Source organism: Delphinus delphis, chromosome 4 (genome assembly GCF_949987515.2).
Source record: "Delphinus delphis chromosome 4, mDelDel1.2, whole genome shotgun sequence".
Classification (NCBI taxonomy): Eukaryota; Metazoa; Chordata; class Mammalia; order Artiodactyla; family Delphinidae; genus Delphinus; species Delphinus delphis.
This window is the reverse complement of record NC_082686.1, coordinates 52700767-52721687: the sequence shown is the minus strand read 5'-3', so window position 1 is coordinate 52721687 and position 20921 is coordinate 52700767. Positions and strand designations below refer to the sequence as shown.

Below are 20921 nucleotides of genomic sequence, written 5' to 3'. Positions count from 1 at the left end.
AAGAAATAGAAGGCATTTGTTTAATATATGATCTTGCTGAAAGGAGGATCCCAGCACAGCAGCTTTTTCCTTTTAAGATTAGCCAGATGTGGACGTTTCTAAAGACATAAGGATGGAGCCACAGAGAGATTACAAATGCTGGGAGAGAATGGCAGACACAAGAGTAAAGGTGACTGACAAAATACAAAAGCTGTTTCCTTTTCAGTCATTTATACACAACTTGCACTAAATAAAAAGGTACATTGTATACATTAGCAACCCACATAGTCTGGTTCTTTCACTGCCCTGGCACGATTAGCAGAGACAATTTGGCCAGCGGTGTCAACTATTTACTTTTTCATCAACCTGATGTTTGATCAGCAATTCTTTAAAACTAACAGTAAAAGGGAAACACACTCAGAAATTTAGGAAGTTTTGATTGGCAATCAGGTGTCAACCCTAGTCTAGTCTATTCTATGAAAGGCTTATACTTCATCTTAGAGGCTGAGTGTCTGCTCTGTTTTCGACAGTCAACAAGAAGCCATGCCTTAGACCTGTTTGGCTGCTGTCCTGGGTAGAAGAGTTTGGCAGCCCTAGGGAGATGAATTCTTCAGCCTCGGATCCGCCCAGAGTAAAGAAGCAACACCCTCTCAACCACTACTCTGTTGCTATGAAACAAAAGACTAGGAAAGTGAGCGAAGCAGGAAGTCCCGCCTTTTAGCCGGAGTCCGCTTTGGCTCCGGTTCCCAACGCTCACGCCCACCCGCCCACTCCTTATTGGTCAATTCCCTAGTGCCTTGCATCCTTTCTTTCATTTCCTTTCCCTTTTCCACTTTCGTTCTCGGGTGAGTCCAGTCCCGCCATTTCCCTCCGAATCCCTTTCCATTTGGGACGTGCGGCGAACCGGCCTTCCTCTGGGGCCATTGTGTACTGTGGGAGACGTGGACCGGGTGGTAGTGCGAGGAGGACGGGCGCCTCTCGCCCATTGGCACCGCCCGCTGTCGGGCAGGGCACGGGTGCTCGGGATTGGTCCCGTCGCGCGCGGCCCCGCCCCCGGCCCCGCCCCGCCCCTGGCTCTCTGTGTGTGTATCCTACAGGGGTGGGGTGGCCAGCGAGTGGTCTCTTCCCTCCGGCTAGTGCTGCTGCAGCGTCCCGCGGCCTCCCCGAGAGTCGGGCGGGAGGGGAAAGCGGGCGTGGACTGGTCTTGACGGTAATTGTTGCGTTTCCCTGTCTCGATGGCCGGTGCTCTGGGTCACTCCTTCCTCTGGAGCGGGGTTTTCACGGCAATTACACACTCCCTGCCCGGGCTGCCCACGCACCCTGGGCTCGTGCGCGTAGAGTCAGACCCGCGCACACGCGTGTCTCTGGGCCAGCTACTGCGCCGAGAGGCCTGGAGCGAAGGGGGCGCGGGGGAGGCTCGACGCTGCTTTCCGCCTTGGGGGCCCAGGGGCAGCCAGGCGCGGGCCACAGAGGAAGAGGGGACAGCCCCGGCTTCCAGCTGCTGTCGCCGCCGCCGTCACAGTTTGAAGAGGGGTATTTAAAGACCGGACCTGGGCAGGGCCAGGGAGGGAGGAAGAGGGAGTAAAGGGAGACGGGCGGCTGGGATTGCAGGCAACCCGGGGAGCCGAGCGCAGAGCGCCCGAGACGGACCGGGCTGTGGGCGCTGTAGGCACGAGGCGATACTTTGTCCTTTCTCTGTCCACCTTCCTCCCCCAGCTGTGATCCGAGAGTGGCAGGGGAGGGGCCTGAGCCGGGAGGAGGCACAGATGTCCCGAAACAAAGCTTTGGACCCCTTACCCCCACCCCACTTGGATGAGACCAGAGGCGAGGAGCGAAAGAAGTGAACTCTCTCCTCTTTTCTGTGCCCGCTCTTGTCAGTTTCTCACTCTCTTTTAAAATGGGTTATTTGTATGTTGGTTTATATGGCTCTTAACTTGGGCGCAACTCCTCAACCGCGTTGGCTGAAGAACTGTGTGTTCGTGTGTCCATGTTCATGAGTCCGTAGTTGGTGGTTTTAGCGGGTAAAATCCAAGTCCTAAGCCTTTGTTGACAGCAGACGTGCCCCTTAAGCTCCTGTAGAAGTATCTTTACGTTTATATAACTTGACGAATTCTAACAGAGTGAAAGTGCGGTTTTTGAGGGAGGCTCCCAAAATATTTTCTGGGGGCTTCAGTTCTAGTCTTTTGAATTGGGATTAAGGCAGGGAGGGGAAAAACAGAACAGTGTGTTCTTATCTAGTTGGAGGAAATCTATATAAGTTTTTATTGTTATGAGTTTGGTATTAATCAAGCCTTCATTACTTGCATCTTTAACTCTTAGTGTTCCAAAAACAAATCTAAGGTCATTGCTACTTAACCTGTTTGCTGTGTGTAAAGATTGAGAGTGTAAATTCACACGCTATTGAAAAGTTGAATCTGGGGCCCTGGATTTTGTTCTCACTGATGGAGGAGTATGTAGTGTGTACAAGTTAACCTGTTTTCTGTTGGGTAAATATTTTCATGACCAACTAACTTTTTTTTTTTTTTAAATTTCCCTTTCAGAGAACTAAGATTCCAGATGGCAAATTCTATGAATGGCAGAAACCCTGGTGGTCGAGGAGGAAACCCCCGAAAAGGACGAATTTTGGGTATTATTGATGCTATTCAAGATGCAGTTGGACCCCCTAAGCAAGCAGCAGCAGATCGCAGGACTGTGGAGAAAACTTGGAAACTCATGGACAAAGTGGTAAGTTTTGTGACCATGTCTGTACACAGCAGGGTTGACCCTGGATGTGGCTGGTTTCTCCAGTTTTATTTGTACTGTTACTTAATAATAATTATTGTTGTAGCAACAATCTTTTGCTTTGGATTGACCATCTTTCTTGTATCTGCTCTGGGTGTTTAGAAAAGTTGGGTTCAGAGCTAAGATTTGTTTTTTTACCTTTTGTCCTACTCTTCAAGGTTCAAAGTTCCTCTACATGACTCAGACATGCAAAGTTTTTACTGTTGGCTGCTCTTTGTTGGTGCATGGCATAGAATAGTTTGGATGTGTTTGTTACATTTTATGTAAGGTTGTCTTGCTGTTAGATAACAAAAGAGTGTATACACTCTGCTGAGAATGATAACTGGGGAAAGAACCAGATTAGTCCTTAAGTGAGGAAGCAGTGTTTGAGAGTTTCCATTTTCATCTTTGAGAATTCATCTTCATTGAGGAACTTTTTTGCTGTTGTTAATGAAAGAGTTACAGTTTCTTTCATCTATTCCATTTTGAAACAGGAAACCTTTTTGATTGCACATTGTTTATTATGAAAGGAAAATTTATGATGGAGGTGGTGGGACTGAGAGTATCAGAAACTTCTGTGGTTTCTGCATGTTGCTTTCAGATGAACTACAATGTTACAAGAAGAAATAATGCTGGCTGTCAGTGCCCAGAGAAGTCTAGGCAACCTGAATACTTCACAAGGGTCTATGGAGAAAACTGTAGCTGTGTCCTATTTTACCAAGTAGGATTATGAAATAAATGTAATTAAGTTGTAGCTTGCTGCTGTGCAAAATTAATAGTTTTGCTCTTGAAGCAGTAGTACTGTACCCTATATATTGGTAAATGTTTGTAGCACCTTATGGTTTTATTTCATACATATTTGGGACTAATTATAAAGTTAGTTGATGCAGGGCTCTTGATGTCTTTATAACTGCAGAAATGGAGGTTTAAAAAAAATATTTCTTTGTAGGTGTGTGCTAAAGCCTTCACAAAGTCATATGGTAGCAGTCAACTTGACTTTGGTTCGTAACAGTGTTCAAATATTTGCCGCAAAAAGCCACTGTCAGTGGTATTAACAATACAGGAAGGGGATAAGATTTACTTTATTTTCATTTCTCCTTATGAGAAGCACAGATGGGTAGATGAACAATAGACCTGGCATTATATGGCTGGTGATGCTAAAGGCAGAGCCAGAATATTTTTGTTAGATAAATATCCTTAGTTTTAGGATTCAGTGTGACCTATTTAAGCTTCTGCCAATTTATTCAAATTGTGATATTAAAGTGCTCCAGACAGAATGATGTCATAGTGTCAGAACATTGCAACTTGCTGCTTGAGGTCAGGTTTTGACTTTAACATTGGATACTTAAGAATGAGGGGCATGCAGTTGGAAAAATTGTATATATTTGACAGGCACAATACTAGCTGTCTTTGCTTTTCTAAGGAGTAAGCAATTTAAGGTCACTCTCATGCCTGAACCATTAGTTGGGCATAAGAGGAGATTCAAGGTTTTTCTTTAACTTATCTGTTATACGAGTGGGCAGAAATGGGTCAGATTCTACCAGGGAGCTGCTCCTCTCTCCCCACCCCTTTGAGTTGTCAGAATTTGTACAATTGTGAGTAAATGTTAGAACATCAAATGAAAAAGATTTATATAAGAAGTGGTAAACTGTAGGTAATATAGAGTCATTATTTTTGAAACATTAAAAAATGTGTGTGTAATTTTGGTCTGTAACCGATTGTTAACCTAAGTTTTCTCCTCTTTTAATTATTTCACCATGGGTTATGGTAAAATAGATGGTTGTTTGATAGTTAAGCTTCTGCCATTGTTTGTTTTGTTAACCCTTTTGTGGGTTTGTGTTTAGCCTCTCCAACTGAGAAACTTGACTCACGAGGAAATCTACTACCTAAAGTCTCTACTTAGTGGAATGCGGGTATCGGTGTTGGCCAGAGGTGCATTGTGTGGCTTTCCCTATTTGTCTTCATTATTTGTCAAGGCTGAAAATTGTTGTGTTCATTTATGAATGCATTCGTGGGCTTTGTGGAGGGAAACCATATAAATCATTTTAAAAGAGTTCAGTATGTTTATCGCTACTCTATCTCACAGTAATAAAAAAGCATTGATAATTACTATTTGGAAAGTCTATTTTATTTAATTGTGTAATGCAGAAGGATCACCCACATGTGTTTGTCTTTCCTTCCTTGTCAGTGTTGAAGGAAGTGGTTCATGATATCAACACTGTCCTGGTGATTACATCAGGAACTTTATTATTAGTCGAAAAGTGAATCCCTTGACACATTACCTGTTTTGTAAAATAACTGCAATAGTGGGAGTTTAGCTTCTGAATAACGGAAAATAGTAACTTTCAAATCTAACTGGTAGTTACGTAAAAGGCAAGGTTAAGCATTTGGCATTTTTTCTTTATGAAGCCTCTGCAACAAGGTCAAATCTTAGAAGTGTAAAATTGTAAACAAACAAACAAAAAAGTACAGTATGTTGTCTCAGCCACTTATAAAGCAAAATAACATCTCACAGGGCAGTGAAACAGTCTTAGACTGTAGGGGAAATGTGTAGTTACACCATTCCCTGGCCTCTAGAATTTAAAACAGTCAACTGAAATTCCAGTTCCAACTAATTGTTATGTTTTCAGAGGGCAGGCTTTCTATACAAGGTCACTGAGAGTGGGAGGGAGTAATTGCTCAGCTGTGTTCCTTGTAAGATGTAAAGTGTTTTGTAAGAAAACATCAGTGGCACAGACTTAGCAGAGTGCATTTATTGAGAAAAAGAATAGTAGCATATCCCAAAGCATCTCATTTAGACATATTTTCTGGTTTTAGTTCTACATGTCAGTGTAAGTCAATAGCTGACCCCAAACTCTTCAGGTCAGTAGATGCCTGTTTGATATAGTGACAGAACTGTTACTCATGAATACACAGCAAGGTTCAGATACACCTGAAATGTGGAGTCTGTTACAAAGCTCTTACAGAGATGGAGGTTCTTAAACACTTAAACATTTCTTGAGGACCTACTGTGTTTCTATGAAGTGCTTATTACCTGGGGATGCTATACAAGATATAACTATACAAGATATAACTCTGCCCTTGACCTGTCATGGAGCTCAGAGACCAGCATCAGAGCCAGGCATGTAAGTGGATAATTGCCATGTAGTATGGAAGGGGCTGTAATACAGACCTATACAAAGTACAGTGGGAGCAGTCGAGAACATCTGTCTTGTTTTTCTGGCCACTGCTCAGACCGTTGTCTGTCTGGATTCTGCTGGCCACTGCTTTCAGGAATAGCATTACTGTACTCTTGTTGGAAATGCTGTGGTGAGGGTAAGGAAATGATTGCTAATCAGTATGGTAGGAATGATGATTTATTAATGTGAGGTTCCTGCGCATGGTTTTCACAAGCATCTTAGCCAGGTGATGGAAAGTGGAAGAAACAGTTTTCCATCTAATAGATACTAAATGTACTGAGCGTACATAGATGTTCAGGAAACTAAAGAGTAATTAATTGATGCTAAAGAGCAAAGCAAGTTGAGTACCTGCCTACGTTTTTGTCTTGCTGTCCTTGTCATTCATTTGAAATTACATTACCGAAAGAGTTTTAAAAGCATTTAAAAAGTGATGATACCAAACAGCCTTTTCCTGCTTTTAACCCTCAGTACATTTAGTACACTTGCCAAGCTTGGAATATAATTTATTCTCTATCTTTATAATTTCGCTTCAACCATAATATATTTTAAAGTTTGTCAATCAAAAATGCTTAAATTATATGCAGCTATTAAAAAATAAGAGTAAGTATTCTCTTCTGAGTTGAATTACTCACACCTCTGAAAAATATTGCATGTGGAATAACATTTAGGTTTAGGATGCCTATTGTTTATGTTTGTTCGGTTTGAGAATATCACTGTCCTTGGGCCCTTGGAACAGGGAATATCATTTATTTGAATTATTCTTCACGTATTTCTTTTTCCTTAGTTAGGTTGTTCTATATTAGCAGAATCATGGGCCCTAGTAGACTTTGATATGGTAACACATTACGTGTCTGGCTTATTTTGTTTACTACTGAGTTAGATTCTGATTTGTGCTTAGATAAATGGAGTGATCCCAAAGTTTGCCTCTTGTCACTTCTAGGTAAAGCTTTTGGATAAAGTAAAAGAGTTAAAGGAATCCTCCTAAGAGTTCCCTGGCTTTTTATCTGTGTGATGTGGAGCACACATTTAGCAGAAGCCTTAATCAGTTATTATCTTTTAAATCCTATAGAATTTTAACCATTCAGATTTTGAATCAACTTCTTACTTTCTTTCAGAGTTGCTTTCTATGCTGTCTATTTACTTCATCATTCATTTATCATGTCCTAAGTATGGAAAGATAGAGAATCATAGATAACCATGTTATCCTGTAGGGTGTAGTTAAGTGCTGTAATACGGTGTAAATAAAGTGCTGTAACACAGCGTCTGGTAGATGTGAGTGTTGCTTGCTGGGGTGAAAAGTTGGTGTAGAATGCAGCATAGTGCAGGTATTATCCAGCTATTTTTTAGAGGATGCTTTGGATTCCAGTGAAGTGAGGACACATCAGACAGAAGGAATGATGAGTAAAGGGAGATTGCTGAGTGAAAGAAGGTTGGAGAAAGATGAAGAGGCTTTGACTGTTTTTTCAAGGAATTTGGACTTTATTTGGTAGGCCGAGAAACACTGAGATGTTTGAGCAGAGTGAGAGAAAGTCAAGGCTATGCTGTGATAAATTACTGTCTTGACTCTAGAAAGGATGAATTAAGAGACAAAAAGAAACCCTTAAAAGTAGGAATAATGATCAAGAGGAATTAAAACAGACTGGGCAAGAAATAATGAAGGGCTGAGCTAGAGAATTGACAGTAGATTAAGCAAGTGTTGGTTCAAACGTGGGAGGCATTTTGGAGTAAAATCTAAGGTCCTGGTGACCCTTCAGAGATGGAGGAGGAACAAGAAGTTGAAGTGAAAGTGATTCTTGAGGTTTTCAGCTTAGTTGACTATAAAGGCAGTGATGCCCTTAATGAGATAAGGTACATAGGAAGAAAAAGAGGAAGCTTGGGGGCTGGTGCATGAGAAGTTTGTGTTTTGGCCATGTCGAGTTTGACTTGCCAGAGTGAAATCCATTTTGAAGTCAGAAAATTGAATGTGCAGTTAAAGAGAGAAGTTGAAACTAGAGACATATGTTTGGTAGATATGCCCATAGAAGCAGCATTTCAAGCTATAGAACAACAAGAGAGTTGGAGGGCAGAATAGAAGGTGAGAGGTGGAGAAAAGGTTAGAGATTGGAATTCTCGGCTGTATCGGGTGTGTATCTATAATTAGATGGCAGTGAAGGAAAGGGAATCCTGCAAAGAACAGTGATGAGACAGATAGGAAAAGAATGAGAGCATACTGATTTCCTGAGTAGAGATAGCTTTAATGAGGATCTAGTTTCAAAGTCTGAGAAAACCAAGTTCAAATGGAGAAAACCAAGCCGAATGAAAGTTCAAGAAGTCATTGAATGTCTTGAGTCGAGTCCATTGTTGATCTTTCAGTGTAGTTTTGCTTATGTGACAGCTAGATGAAAACGAGTATGTGGATTATTTAAAAATTGTTCTAGAACTGGGACTACTAGTGTAAAGAAAGAAAGTTCTGATAGATAGCTTGAGGGTTTGAGCAGAGCATAACTTTGTGTGTAGGTGCTATTGGAGAAGTTCACGGATTTAGGGGAAGGAATGTAGGTAGGGAGTGATTTAAGATGTAAGGGAAGAAGAAATAATTGATGAAGTGGCATCCTGGATTACAATGTGAGAAGGAGAGGCTAAGAACAAGTAGAAGGGTAATCCTTGGTAGATAACTGAAACTTCCACTTAGATAAGAGGGAAGTAAGGAAATATACAGAGAAGTTTTGGGGAATTTTTAAATTTTATGTTGGGTTGTCAAGAAGTGATTTAACTTGTAACATTTGTAATGTCTAAATCATGTTTTAAGATTATATATTATAGAATAAACAATATATATTTAAACTAGTTTTATAGCAATGAAGTGCATAAATAAGTAAAAAATTGAAATGGAAATCAGTCCTGAGCCTTTATATTAAGATCACCTTAAAAACATGCTGTGACTTAGATGATGCCACGATGCTGTTTTTATCTACTCTGCTTGGGCATATATTTAAGATATTTTTAAATGTATTTGTAAGTGCTGATTTTCTCCTAGTAATTAAAGAAGCATTTTGAAAATATCCGACTAAATCTTTAGCTTTTTAACATATTAACATTTAAATAATTGTTAAGCTCACACTGTTTTCTAATAGGAATTACAAGAAATAGTTCTTAAGTATTCTACCTTTCAAATGATTCCAGATCAGTTGAGTACCTATGTACTGATTCCAAATCAGTAGAGACCTGGGCTTATTAGCCTTATCTGCTCCTATTCTGTACAAAACAGGAGACTTTTTAAGGATTTCAGGTAGTACAACAGACTTTAGGAACTAAATAAAAGAACTCTTAATGATCTCCAACAAGGCGGCCAGTGCCCGTGGTCTAATTCTCACATCTTTGCAAAACCTGCAGGGATTTTGCCGTGTTGTGGTATAATATGGAAGGCGAAGAAATCCTAAAAAGTTGCCAGTGCCCAGTATGTGTCAGGTATTGTGCAGAGCACTTTACATTTCCTCTTCTGAGAATTTGTAACATCTTTAGAAGTTTTCATGGTTTCCAGAAGAAGAAGCTGGCCCATGGTTGTAAAGCTAATAACTGGCAGGGCTAGATCCCAGGTTTGTTTGGTTCTGATGCCTATGTTTATAGTATGAAGATTCAAGCACGCTGCTTGAATCTTCCTCTTTCCAAGAGAAGTAAATCAAAAGGATCTTTACCCCCTATATTTGAAATGATCAAGTTCTTTCCCAAGCTTTGTATTCATATGTAGACAGGTTTATTCAATATAGGTATGGACATCCTGTTTGTAATATTACTTCTGAGAGGTTCCTCCTTAACTTGTTCCTTTCCTCCTTTCCTCCATCAAATATTTATTGCACATCTACTATATGCAAGATCCTACATTAGGTGATGGAGATAGACCAGTAAGATAGATATGTGAACAAATGAATACACAATTGACATCTTAATTACAACTAGTCAGTTATTTAATGGTGCTTCTTATAACAATAAAAAGGTTATAAAGAGGTTATAAAGGTTATAAAGTTTATAAAAGGTTATAAAGGTTAAAGGTGTCTTTCTAAAGAAACCTTCTTTGAAAACCATAAAAGAATTGGTAGTTTCCCCCAAATCCTGCTATGATTAATTTCTAGACTCATAACCAGTTATATGCTAAGCTTCTTGTTTTGCCCGATTAATATTCTATGTAGAAAGAGTTCTGTTTTATTTTTTAAAATTTTATGCTCTATAAGTTTTTATGCTTTTATATACTTAGTGGTGTGATTTGCTGAACTAAACTGTAAAGAACCCAAAGAACTCACAGATCCTTTTTGTCATAATGACATATTTTTAAGTAACTGCAATAAGGAATCTCTTACAGCAGTTACCTGAGGAGCACAAACAAGGGATTCTTTCAGGCTTCCCATACTATCTTTAAAAAATGGGATATTTCATTTCGCAGGTACAATACATGATTTAATATAACTGAATGCTCCATGAGGTGAGGTGTGTTTTATAATGAAGGTCTTCTATGGTATGCGCACAATTCCTTACTGTTGAAGTTTCCATTTGCTTCAGTAGAATTTCTTTCATAGGTTTCAGGGCCTGGTTTGAACCTTGTTTGCAGAAAATATGTTAGCTGACCTAATACTTCTTTGTTACCTTTTGGCTGGAAATTTTAATTAAAGCACAGTCAGGAAACTGTTTAAATGCAAGAGTGTTCCAGAATAATTAATGGCTTTGAAGATTCTTGTAGCCCTAGTAAATCCTGTGTTTATATTTGTGCCTTTGCTTTGATATGGTTGAATATATATTTTATATATGTGAATACATATTCATGTATTTACTGAAATACACATGTAGTGCCATATTAAATATAAAATATATTTTTTTTATGTTATGTGAGACGATGCATATATAGACATATACAGAGAGGACTACTTAAAAATCTTTTTTTTTTTGCGGTACGCGGGCCTCCCACCGTTGTGGCCTCTCCCGTTGCGGAGCACAGGCTCCGGACTCGCAGGCTCAGCGGCCATGGCTCACGGGCCCAGCCGCTCCGCGGCATGTGGGATCCTCCCAGACCGGGGCACGAACCCGCGTCCCCTGCATTGGCAGGCAGACTCTCAACCACTGCGCCACCAGGGAAGCCCTAAAAATCTTTAAATACATTTTCAAGAAATACATCAGGCAGTTGTCTACTGTTATGGAGAGAGTGCCTGACTTGTAAGTCCAGACAGCAGGGTTCTGAGCAGTAAACTTAACTAGGTTCCATTTCTGTGTTTAAGTATTGTTATGTAACAAGTAAAGAGTTGGTCTTGGTGACCTCCAAGGTCCTCTTTAACTCTAAAATCCTTTGAGCCAATGACTATAATGGAATTTTTAGCCCAATTCCAATATTAAATGTTTTACCTTTTAGTTCAAAAGCAAAGAGTAATGAACCAATCCTTTAATGTACCAGTTGTGGCCTAAAAAGTCCATCAGTGTATAATGTGACTGTAGATGTGTTCTTTGTGAAAGCTCTCCTGTGTTGGGACCCGCTTTCATTCTAGGGAGTGACTTCGTTATTTCTAGAAGTCTGACTCATTCGAATCTGAACTTGAACCTTAAATGGTGAGCTTGATTTTTCTCCTTAAAATACTGGTTTTAGAAAAGCAATTTTTCTCACCCTGGCTTTCGCAGTTCCTTGCACATAGCAGGCACTCAATAAATATTTATTGAATTGAATTGAATTAGACCTGCTAGGAAGTCATAGTCCTGGCATAGGGTTATTCATTTTCGGCAATTTTCGGCAAGAGTTGACATAAATCACAGTTTAATACTAATCCAACTGATGAACTGCACAGTCAGCGGCATGCAGTAGTAGTTCAGCATTTTATGTTGCACTTGCCCAAGTGCAGATTTAGAAAACTGTGTGGCCTACAAAGGCCTTGATGAACTGACTCTAGCCTATTGAAGATCTCCTCATTCCACTCACCCAGGGGCTCCTATGCCCCCACCTTTTAGAATGACTGCACTGACTGCTCTTCACACACCCTACTCTCTGGGGCCTCTCAAGCCTCTGCACATCCCTTTGCCTGGAATATTCCTTTTGCAAATTTAGGTATGCCTTTCATGGCCCTGCCACGTAGATGTGTCTGCTTCATTCCTCCTCTAGCGCTTTGTAGTCTCCTCCATTATAGCACTCTGATTCTCCTGTCATTCTTTTCTGAGCCACCAGTCTTTTTCACTAGAACACTCCTTGAGGACAGGTGTGTGATTTATTCATTGCTGTACTCCATAGGGCCCGAAACAATGCCTGACATACAAACGTTTGTAGAATTAACAAATGGGTCCTCAAGTTCCTGTAAATTTGCAAATGGAGTAAAATAAAAATGTAAATGAGTTTAGCCAGGGATCATTAGTTATATGCCTAATTCTAATTAAATTGTGATATAGTTAGAAAGAAGATCAGGCTGAGATTCATAAGATGCAGACTCTTGTGTTGGATTAATGATTTTTCAATAGTCGCCTTAATCTTTGTAGTTCTTAGTTTCTTTATCTGAGAAATGAATGGATTGGACAGGATCTTCACTAAGATCCCTTAGAGCAAGAATTACATTGCTCCTAAGTTAATTATAGAGAACTAGGTCTCTTCTGCCAGAGTCCTTGAGGCATGAAGTATGCTCTAGTCATCTGTAATTTCCTGGCATTAAGCTCAGTACCTGGTATATAGTAGTTATTCAAACAATTTTACTGAATAAATCAATACTCAGATAGAATTATAATTTAAATAAAACAAATGAGAAAAAGGCCACATAGCAAATAGTAAATTAAAAATTTGTAATGTTTAAAAGAATCTATTAAGGAACAGTGATTTGGAATGTCTGAAATTTTTTTATTTATCAGTTAAAAAATTCACCAGTTGGAGGAAATGATTTTAAAGTTGCCTAGCCCCCCTAACTACAAGTTAATAATTTATCAGTCTGTGACATGTTGTACCAAGTTTTATGTTGCTGAAATTAAACTGCCTGCTGTAGGATGTTGGTGGTGATATTTTTGAAATTTGTGTGTACTCGTGATATTATCTTTTAGTTTTAAGAACTGAAAAACCATCTTGTTTCAAGCAAGATTTGTTAAATCATTGATATATTTGGGACTTCATCTGTCTTTAGGGGAGAAAATACTATTATATAGTTCAATCATGAAAATAAGGAAGTAATATAATAACATCTGTGTGTAAAAATACATATAAAGAATTTCAGAATCAATCAACCAATCATCTATACGTCCATTTATTAGTTCTGTACTGTATGCTAGACAGTTCTGCTTTAGGCACTGTGTACAAAGTGGAGGGAGATAGAACGCCCTTAGTTAATGTGAGAAATGGTTGTCTTAAATTAGGGGCTGATGCTTGATAGTTTGAGCCAGACTTTTTTCCCCCACAAAAGATATGGTCATTTCTCAAAGGAAGCAAGTGAGAAAGTAAGTTTAAGAGTACTTTTTCATTTGTCATTTCCTTGACTTATTGTGTTTGTGGTTCTTGAAATTATTAATGTCAACTCTTTTTCATTTGGCCGGGGCACTTTTTGAGTGCCCAAAAGTGTATCCATGTTTTTGTGGAACCTGAAATTTAGAGTGGTCCTTTTAAAGAAAAAAGTACAAATACAAAATTGGGTATGAAAAGAAACACCATTAAAAAAATGGTTAAGTCCACAAACATCAGAGAAATAATCTAGACTCTGTACACTTATTATTTTTTAAAATTTATTTTATTTATTTATTTATTTTTGGCTTCATTGGGTCTTCGTTGCTGCGCGTGGGCTTTCTCTAGTTGCCGTGAGCGGGGGCTACTCTTTGTTGCGGAGCACGGGCTCTAGGCGCGCGGGCTTCTGTAGTTGTGGTTCTCGGGCTCTAGAGCGCAGGCTCAGTAGTTGTGACGCACGGGCTTAGTTGCTCCGCGGCATGTGGGATCTTCCTGCACCAGGGCTCGAAACTGTGTCCCCTGCATTGGCAGGCAGATTCTTAACCACTGCGCCACCAGGGAAGCCCTCTGTACACTTTATGCTTTGATTCTCTTCCATTGCCCACGTATGCCTCCAATTCTGGGTACCATTGGACACATTCAAATTACGAAATTTAAACGTGACCTTCCTGCTCCTGTGCTGGGCTGGTCAGCACCATGAGCACTCGAAATATTCCCGAAGCCATTCTTGTATCACAATTGCTGACAGTGATTTAACTAGTTCCAGAAGTGACTGCGTTCCTTACATGTACCTTCCACTAAAGCCAAACTAAGTGTATTTCAACTCAAATTCCCATTAGCCAGACTCCAGAAACGCCCCCAGCTCCTTCAGTGCCACCCAGCAGAAGGTTAAGTTTGACAGAAGGGATGTTGCACTGGGAAAAATACAGAAATCTTAACTAATTGTGTGTAAAATATCTTGCTCTTGAAAACTTTACAAAAAAAATGTATGACGAGACCTTTAGAAGAGGGCCAAGTGTCTGAGGGACCCTCAAGCTTCTGCTTCATGAGCTTCTCAGTAACTCTGCTTTGATGTGTACATTTTGCCTTTTGTAAGAGTGTGTGCCTTTACACTATGTACACACTTGTGCAATTCCCAATGAGTTTATTTAAACAGTCGTTTAATTGGATGGTTCTTTATGCTGTGATTGGAGGGGTAAGAATGAGAGATGGGTAAAATTACTTATGACTAAATCACATGAACATGTAGAAAGAAGTGTATGTAGTAGTAGAATTACTAACTTTTCGTGCTAGCAGAAGGTATGGTTATGCAGGCAGCCCTAAACGCCCCAGTCGTTGGGTGGCACCTGATGGAATGACTGAACCGTTATGTAACATGTGTTTCTAGGCCTGGGATGTAATGTGAAGAGGTGGAAAAGACTTGTTCTGACCTGACACCCATTTACTACTTAATAATTCAGTTATTAAAAGAGCACCTGTTTTTAGTACTTCTCAGGGTTCGGGAACAATACACCAAAACGTAAATTAAAATCTATCAAAGAGCTTTAGCTGGGAAAATAATCTCTGAATGTGAGATGTTAAAATGGGCCAGCAGATGAGGCCCATTCCCTCATTTTTGTTTAAAAAAGATACTGTTAGTGATATATAATAATTAGCACATAGGTGTTCTGTTAAGCCGTGAACAATGGGATGTTGAAGAGAGAATGAAAACTTTCGGGGTTGAAAGTTAAGGTCTGACATAGAAAAACTGAATGAGAAGAGAAGCGAATAGTATTTAATTGTATGAAAACAGATGGGAATGTAGATTCTTTGTAGATTGCTGATGATAATTTTAAAATCAAAATGTATATTATGCAAGGCAAAGAAATAGTACATAGTTTGATAATTTTCTCAGCTCTTCTGTGAAAGAAAGTGTTGCAGTTCTTATGAAAGTGTTTTATTTCTGTCTTTGTTTCTTTTAGGTCAGACTGTGCCAAAATCCCAAACTTCAGTTGAAGAATAGCCCACCGTATATACTTGATATTTTACCTGACACATATCAGCATTTGAGACTTATATTGAGTAAATATGACGACAACCAGAAACTTGCCCAACTCAGTGAGAATGAGTATTTTAAAATCTACATTGATAGTCTAATGAAAAAGTCAAAAAGAGCAATAAGACTCTTTAAAGAAGGCAAGGAGAGGATGTACGAAGAGCAGTCGCAGGACAGGTAAGAATATTTCAGATTTTATTTTTCTCAGGGTTAAGGTCATTTATGTTGCTTTTTGTTTCACAGTTAGGATGAATGTTACCATGTGTTTGTTTTGGGGGAAATATCATTGCATTTGTGTATTCGCTTTTCATATTATTTAAACCTTGTAGTTTTACACAAGATTAACACAAATTTCTCTGTGTCAATAGCTAGTTCATGAGACAGTGTTCTTATTTTGTTTTAATAGCTTTATTTTTTAGAGCAGTTTTAGGGTTGCAGAAAAATGACTCAGAAAGTAGAGCTCCCGTATACTCCCTCCCGCCATTTGCCGTTTCGTCGATTATTAAAAGCTTGCAAAAGGTGGTACTTTTGTTACAGTGATGAACCAGTATTGATACAGTTTTATTAACTAAAGTTCATAGTCTGTATTAGGGTTCACTCTTTGTATTACACGGTTCTCAGAGTTTCCACAAATGTATAATAATGTCATATATCTACCATTATGGTATCATGTAGAATAGTTTCACTGCACTAAAAACGCCCTGTGTCCCACCTATTCATTGCTTCCCTCCCCCACTGCCTCCACCATACACCTCTTGAAGCCCTGGCAACCACTCATCTTTTTAAAGTCTCTATAGTTTTTGCTTTCTTCAGAATGTCATATAGTTGAAATCATATAATGTGTAACATTGTCAGACTGGCTTCTTTTACTTAACAGTATGCCTTTAAAGTTATCCCATGTCTTTTCATAGCTTGATAGTTGATTTTTTTTTTTTATTACCGAATGATCCTCCATGACATGGATGTAGCACCGTTAGTTTATCCACTCACCTATTGAAGGACATCTTGGTTGCTTCCAATTTTGGGCACTTATGTATAAAGCTGCTATAAATATTGGTGTGTAGGATTTTGTGTGGACATAAGATTTCAGCTCATTTGAGCAAATATTTAGGAGCATGATTTCTTGATATTATGATAAGCCTATGTTTGGTTTTGTAAGAAACTCCCAAACTGTTTTCCAAAGTGGCTGTACTGTTTGCATTCCCACCAGCAGTGAGAGTTCCTGTTGCTCCATTCCACCAGCATTTGGTGTTGGACAGTGTCTTCAGGACGTAGTCTTGATTGGAGGTGTAGGTGTGTAAGATGTGGGTGGAAGATGTAACTTCAGTTCCTATACTTTGACTATTAAGTGAGAAGCAGGGGCAGTGATGACTGAAGTGACATCAACTGAATCCTTATTTTATAGCCAGGATTTTTGACTTAGAGACTCTTCACTGAAGTTTGTTTTTTGGCTCTTTCAACGTTAAATTTCATGATCTATCTTAAACTAAATAGAGCAAATGATAGAGTTTTCCACTTCTGGGACATTTAAGTTCTATCTAGAATGTTCACCGATAGTGATAGTCTATTTAGATTTCCAGACTGGAAAATAAACATTAATTAAAATATATAATATCTTAACGTAGTTGAGGTGAATTTTAGTTTAAGACTCTTAACGTCTCTGGATTTTAGTTTTCTTAGATATAGGAAAGACCTCTAAGAAATCTCTAATGTTTCAGGTCTGAAACAGTAGTCTCATATAGTCTAATGAAACATAGGATTGTGTAACAGAAAGTTCAGTTATCTAGGTATATAGACTCTGAAGTTGTTTGTAAGTAGCAGCCGAAGAAATACCCAGAGTGAGTAAAACCGTCAAATTCAAGCATAGTAAAACCCTCTGCCAAAGGTAAAATGGCATAACTGTTTATCATTTGCTCTCTAAATTAGTGATGAATCCTAACATAATCATAGGAGTCTAACCAATTATGTAACTATGGGCTCATCACTTAATATTCTTGGACCACAGTTTATACATCTTGAGGGTGGTGACCCTTCTAGTTAGCTGCCTTTTAGCTTCAAGCTCTAAGACCCTCTCCAGGACTGTTAATGGGCATTTTGAATTGCCACAAGGTTCCAGAAGTAAGGAATAGAAATATCATAGTGATTGCTTCTTCTTATAGACTTCCCAAGAATGGCCAAGGTTATGGGAAGCCAGATGTTCATGTTTAAAACTGTATTTTCGCCTTGTAGTTTTAACATAGATCTAATAAAACTAACTTGTTTTAGAAACATCTTTACACTTCTTTCTCACATTTGGTAGCCCTGAGATTCTTCTTGATATAGCAATGTAATCCATGAAATTTTACTTTTTAGCTTATTAGATCAGTGAGAAGGTGTGTAACTTCTAGGACTAGGAATTTGAGTCGTGTGTTTCAATTGGATGTAGTAATATATGATGGGGTAAACTTGTATCTCACTTTTACATCTTTTTTAGACACTTGAAACATTTCTAACTCAGGAAATGTCTTATAACTACCATTTCATAAATAAATTCAGATTTTTTTTGCTTTTTGTGTGGGAGCATATCATGGTGGAATCTTTATAAATTTTGGTTGTGTGTAGATTTCCATAGATGATGACAGACTGCATAATGCTAACTGATCACAATGAGGCAACTCTGTTTTAAGTGTCCAAGTAAATTTTGTCACTGTCCTAAATTCAATTGTAAAATAAAGTTTATTAGCTTCTGTGATGGTATAGCATATTTCTAATTGGATTTTTCTTTCATCCATGTTCAATTTTCTGATAATGTTCAGTGGCCACTGTGTTTATGCAAAACTTACATTCGATAAATGATCATAATTCATAATAATGTACTATTCTTGGTACACTGTAACAAGACATAAATTTTTGATTTATGTTTCTGACTTATGTTTCTTTTAGTAGGAATATATATATATATATATATATATTTTTTTTTTTTTTTTGCGGTACGCGGGCCTCTCACTGTTGTGGCTTCTCCCGTTGCGGAGCACAAGCTCCGGACGCGCAGGCTCAGTGGCCATGGCTCACGGGCCTAGCCGCTCCGCGGTATGTGGGATCTTCCCGGACCGGGGCACGAACCCGTGTCCCCTGCATCAGCAGGCAGACTCTTAACCACTGCGCCACCAGGGAAGCCCTAGGAATATATTTTTAAACGTTCACTTCTGTGTTCCCTTAGATTTCCAAATGTAACTGAGGCTAAAACGTGTCACTGTACACGGAACTCTGGATGTTTTGCTGTATAGAATATAAAAGAAACTCCTTAGAATGTTCTCAGGGTTGGTAAGCAATTGAATATTCTTTTTAGTAGTATGACTCTTATCTAACATGTATTACACACTGATAATTGGGAATATTATAAATTCTCTGAACAATCTTTTTTTTTTTTATTCTGTAAATAATGTCACTAGGGACATTAGTATTTTTTGTTTGTTTGTTTTTTTGCGCGGTACGCGGGCCTCTCACTGCTGTGGCCTCTCCTGTTGCAGAGCACAGGCTCCGATGCGCAGGCTCAGCGGCCATGGCTCACGGGCCCAGCCGCTCCGCGGCATGTGGGATCCTCCCGGACCGGGACACGAAACCGTGTTCCCTGCATAGGCAGGCGGAGTCTCAACCACTGCGACACCAGGGAAGCCCGGGACATTAGTATTTTTAAGCTGAAAATGAAGGACAGTAATACTAGAAATAGTAATTTGGAGTTCATTGACTAAACCAGCATTTCCCTGATTCTGTACCTTATGAGTACATGAATCGAAATGTTTATTTTAATGTTCTTGTTGTATCAAAAATAAACTTCTTTGTTTTAAATGTAAGGGCAAGTGGGAAAAAAATCAGGCATCAGTTTTGAACTAGCTGTTCTTTGATTGATTGCTAAAATATGAGTAGCCCGAATTTTTAAGGCAATTTCACACAAATGTGATAAATATAATAAATAGAAAAATAAATAGATATAGCAAGTGGCATGCAGTGTATTCCCTGTGTAGCGGGTGAAAGGTAGAAATTATAGTTAGGTAAGTTTATTTGCTGTGGAAATAGATATTAAGAGTGCGTAATGCAAGCCTTTTGCTTTGAGAATGGGTGGAATAATGATTTCTGGTAGAGGCAGCCTGCATGCCTCGCTTGACGTTTATAGTAAACCTCTTCCTTCTCCAGTATCACTTTTTCCCCAGTTCCCCCTCCCCCGCAAACAGCTGAACCTCACACTGAGTTGGTGCTTCTCCAGCAGTGTCTAAACCATTCTGAGCTGGTATTTCTGGGAAGAGTAATTCAGTGATTTCTGGCACACATAACGTTTTCAAGTGAATGTGTGGAGTGGGCTTCAGGAATCATGTAGAGAAGGGACAATTTATAGTTTCATGCACAGAGAAGAGGAGAAACTTTATAACATATTGCTTAAATTTTTAGTGGCAAAAGTCAAAGTGGGTGTGAAGGTAGTTACAGGTGACAAATATGAAATTGACAGGAGATGCCTTTCCTCAGTGATGTGGCTGGCAGTTTCGTCAGTTGACCATTTTAATAGAACAATATTTACTCTTTTATATAAAAAGTTATGTATTAATCTCCTGTTCTTCAAGCCCTGGTGTTGGACACTGTTTTTTTAGAGCACCCAGAGGTGATGGCATAACGATAATCAGATTTTCCCTATTTTAGAACTGCTTCAGTGAACCAGAGTGCTACAACCCATTTTTCCCTCCCACACTCCGGTTTGCAATCACTGGAACAAAACCAGAAGTCAACTGAAGTGGAAAAATAGCTCTGAGTTTGATAACCTATCTGTGAAAAAAATAAAGGCTTTTAAAAAATTCATGACAAAGAGTAATACACAGATGTTGTCTTATTATTAATATCATTTGAAAGCCCCTGGACCATTCTTTATGCACATGTGTTGTAGAAAACAAATCATAGTGTACATAGCCTGTATAATAATACTCATTCTAAATGATATTATTTTAAAAAAAGTATTTTGACATTAAAAAATTAGTTCTAGAAGATGCTAGCCTTTATTTAAAATCCTTCAGGAGCATCAGGCAAAATCTTTTTCTTTATTGACTATTTTGGCTGAACAAAGATAAACGTATAGCCTGCTACATTAATGAAGTGCCTTTCCCTCTAAAGAGCTACAAATCACTCTACTTGCTGTTTATGCCTGTGTTGTCATTCATGAGATAGTGTACCAAGAACATTTTGAAACTGATATACTAAAGAGAAATGGTTAAGTTAAAAGTTGAAACAAAACAACATCAGCTACAACAATAATAACAGTAAGGGCAACAACAAAACACAAAGCTGCAAACCAACCTGCTTGCATTCCTCATACCACTGTATGACAACATTGCTTTGGCCAAAGAGTAATGCATTAATTGAAATGTTTAAATTGGTATAAACATGAGTACTTGTTGATTACATGGTCATGGAAGCAGTTTTGAAATTCCTTGTGGGTTTTCAGTTTAACCATAGGAAGAGATTGACCTGTGTACACAGTTTGGGTTCTGTGGAATAGTTTTAATTATTATGGGATCTCACAGGT

At 38.9% G+C, this 20921-nt stretch overlaps 1 protein-coding gene across 1 annotated transcript in view; it reads left to right on the top strand.

Annotated features, from left to right (window-relative positions):
* Positions 1–1073: 1073 nt before the first annotated feature.
* Positions 1074–20921, top strand: part of CBLB (Cbl proto-oncogene B) — a 214431-nt gene continuing 194583 nt past the window's right edge. Inside the window, exons 1-3 of the mRNA XM_060010593.1 lie at positions 1074–1189; positions 2520–2703; positions 15300–15550. Of these exons, the coding sequence (XP_059866576.1) occupies positions 2536–2703; positions 15300–15550 (419 nt within the window). The 5' untranslated portion in view covers positions 1074–1189; positions 2520–2535. The remainder of the gene's footprint in view (positions 1190–2519; positions 2704–15299; positions 15551–20921) is intronic.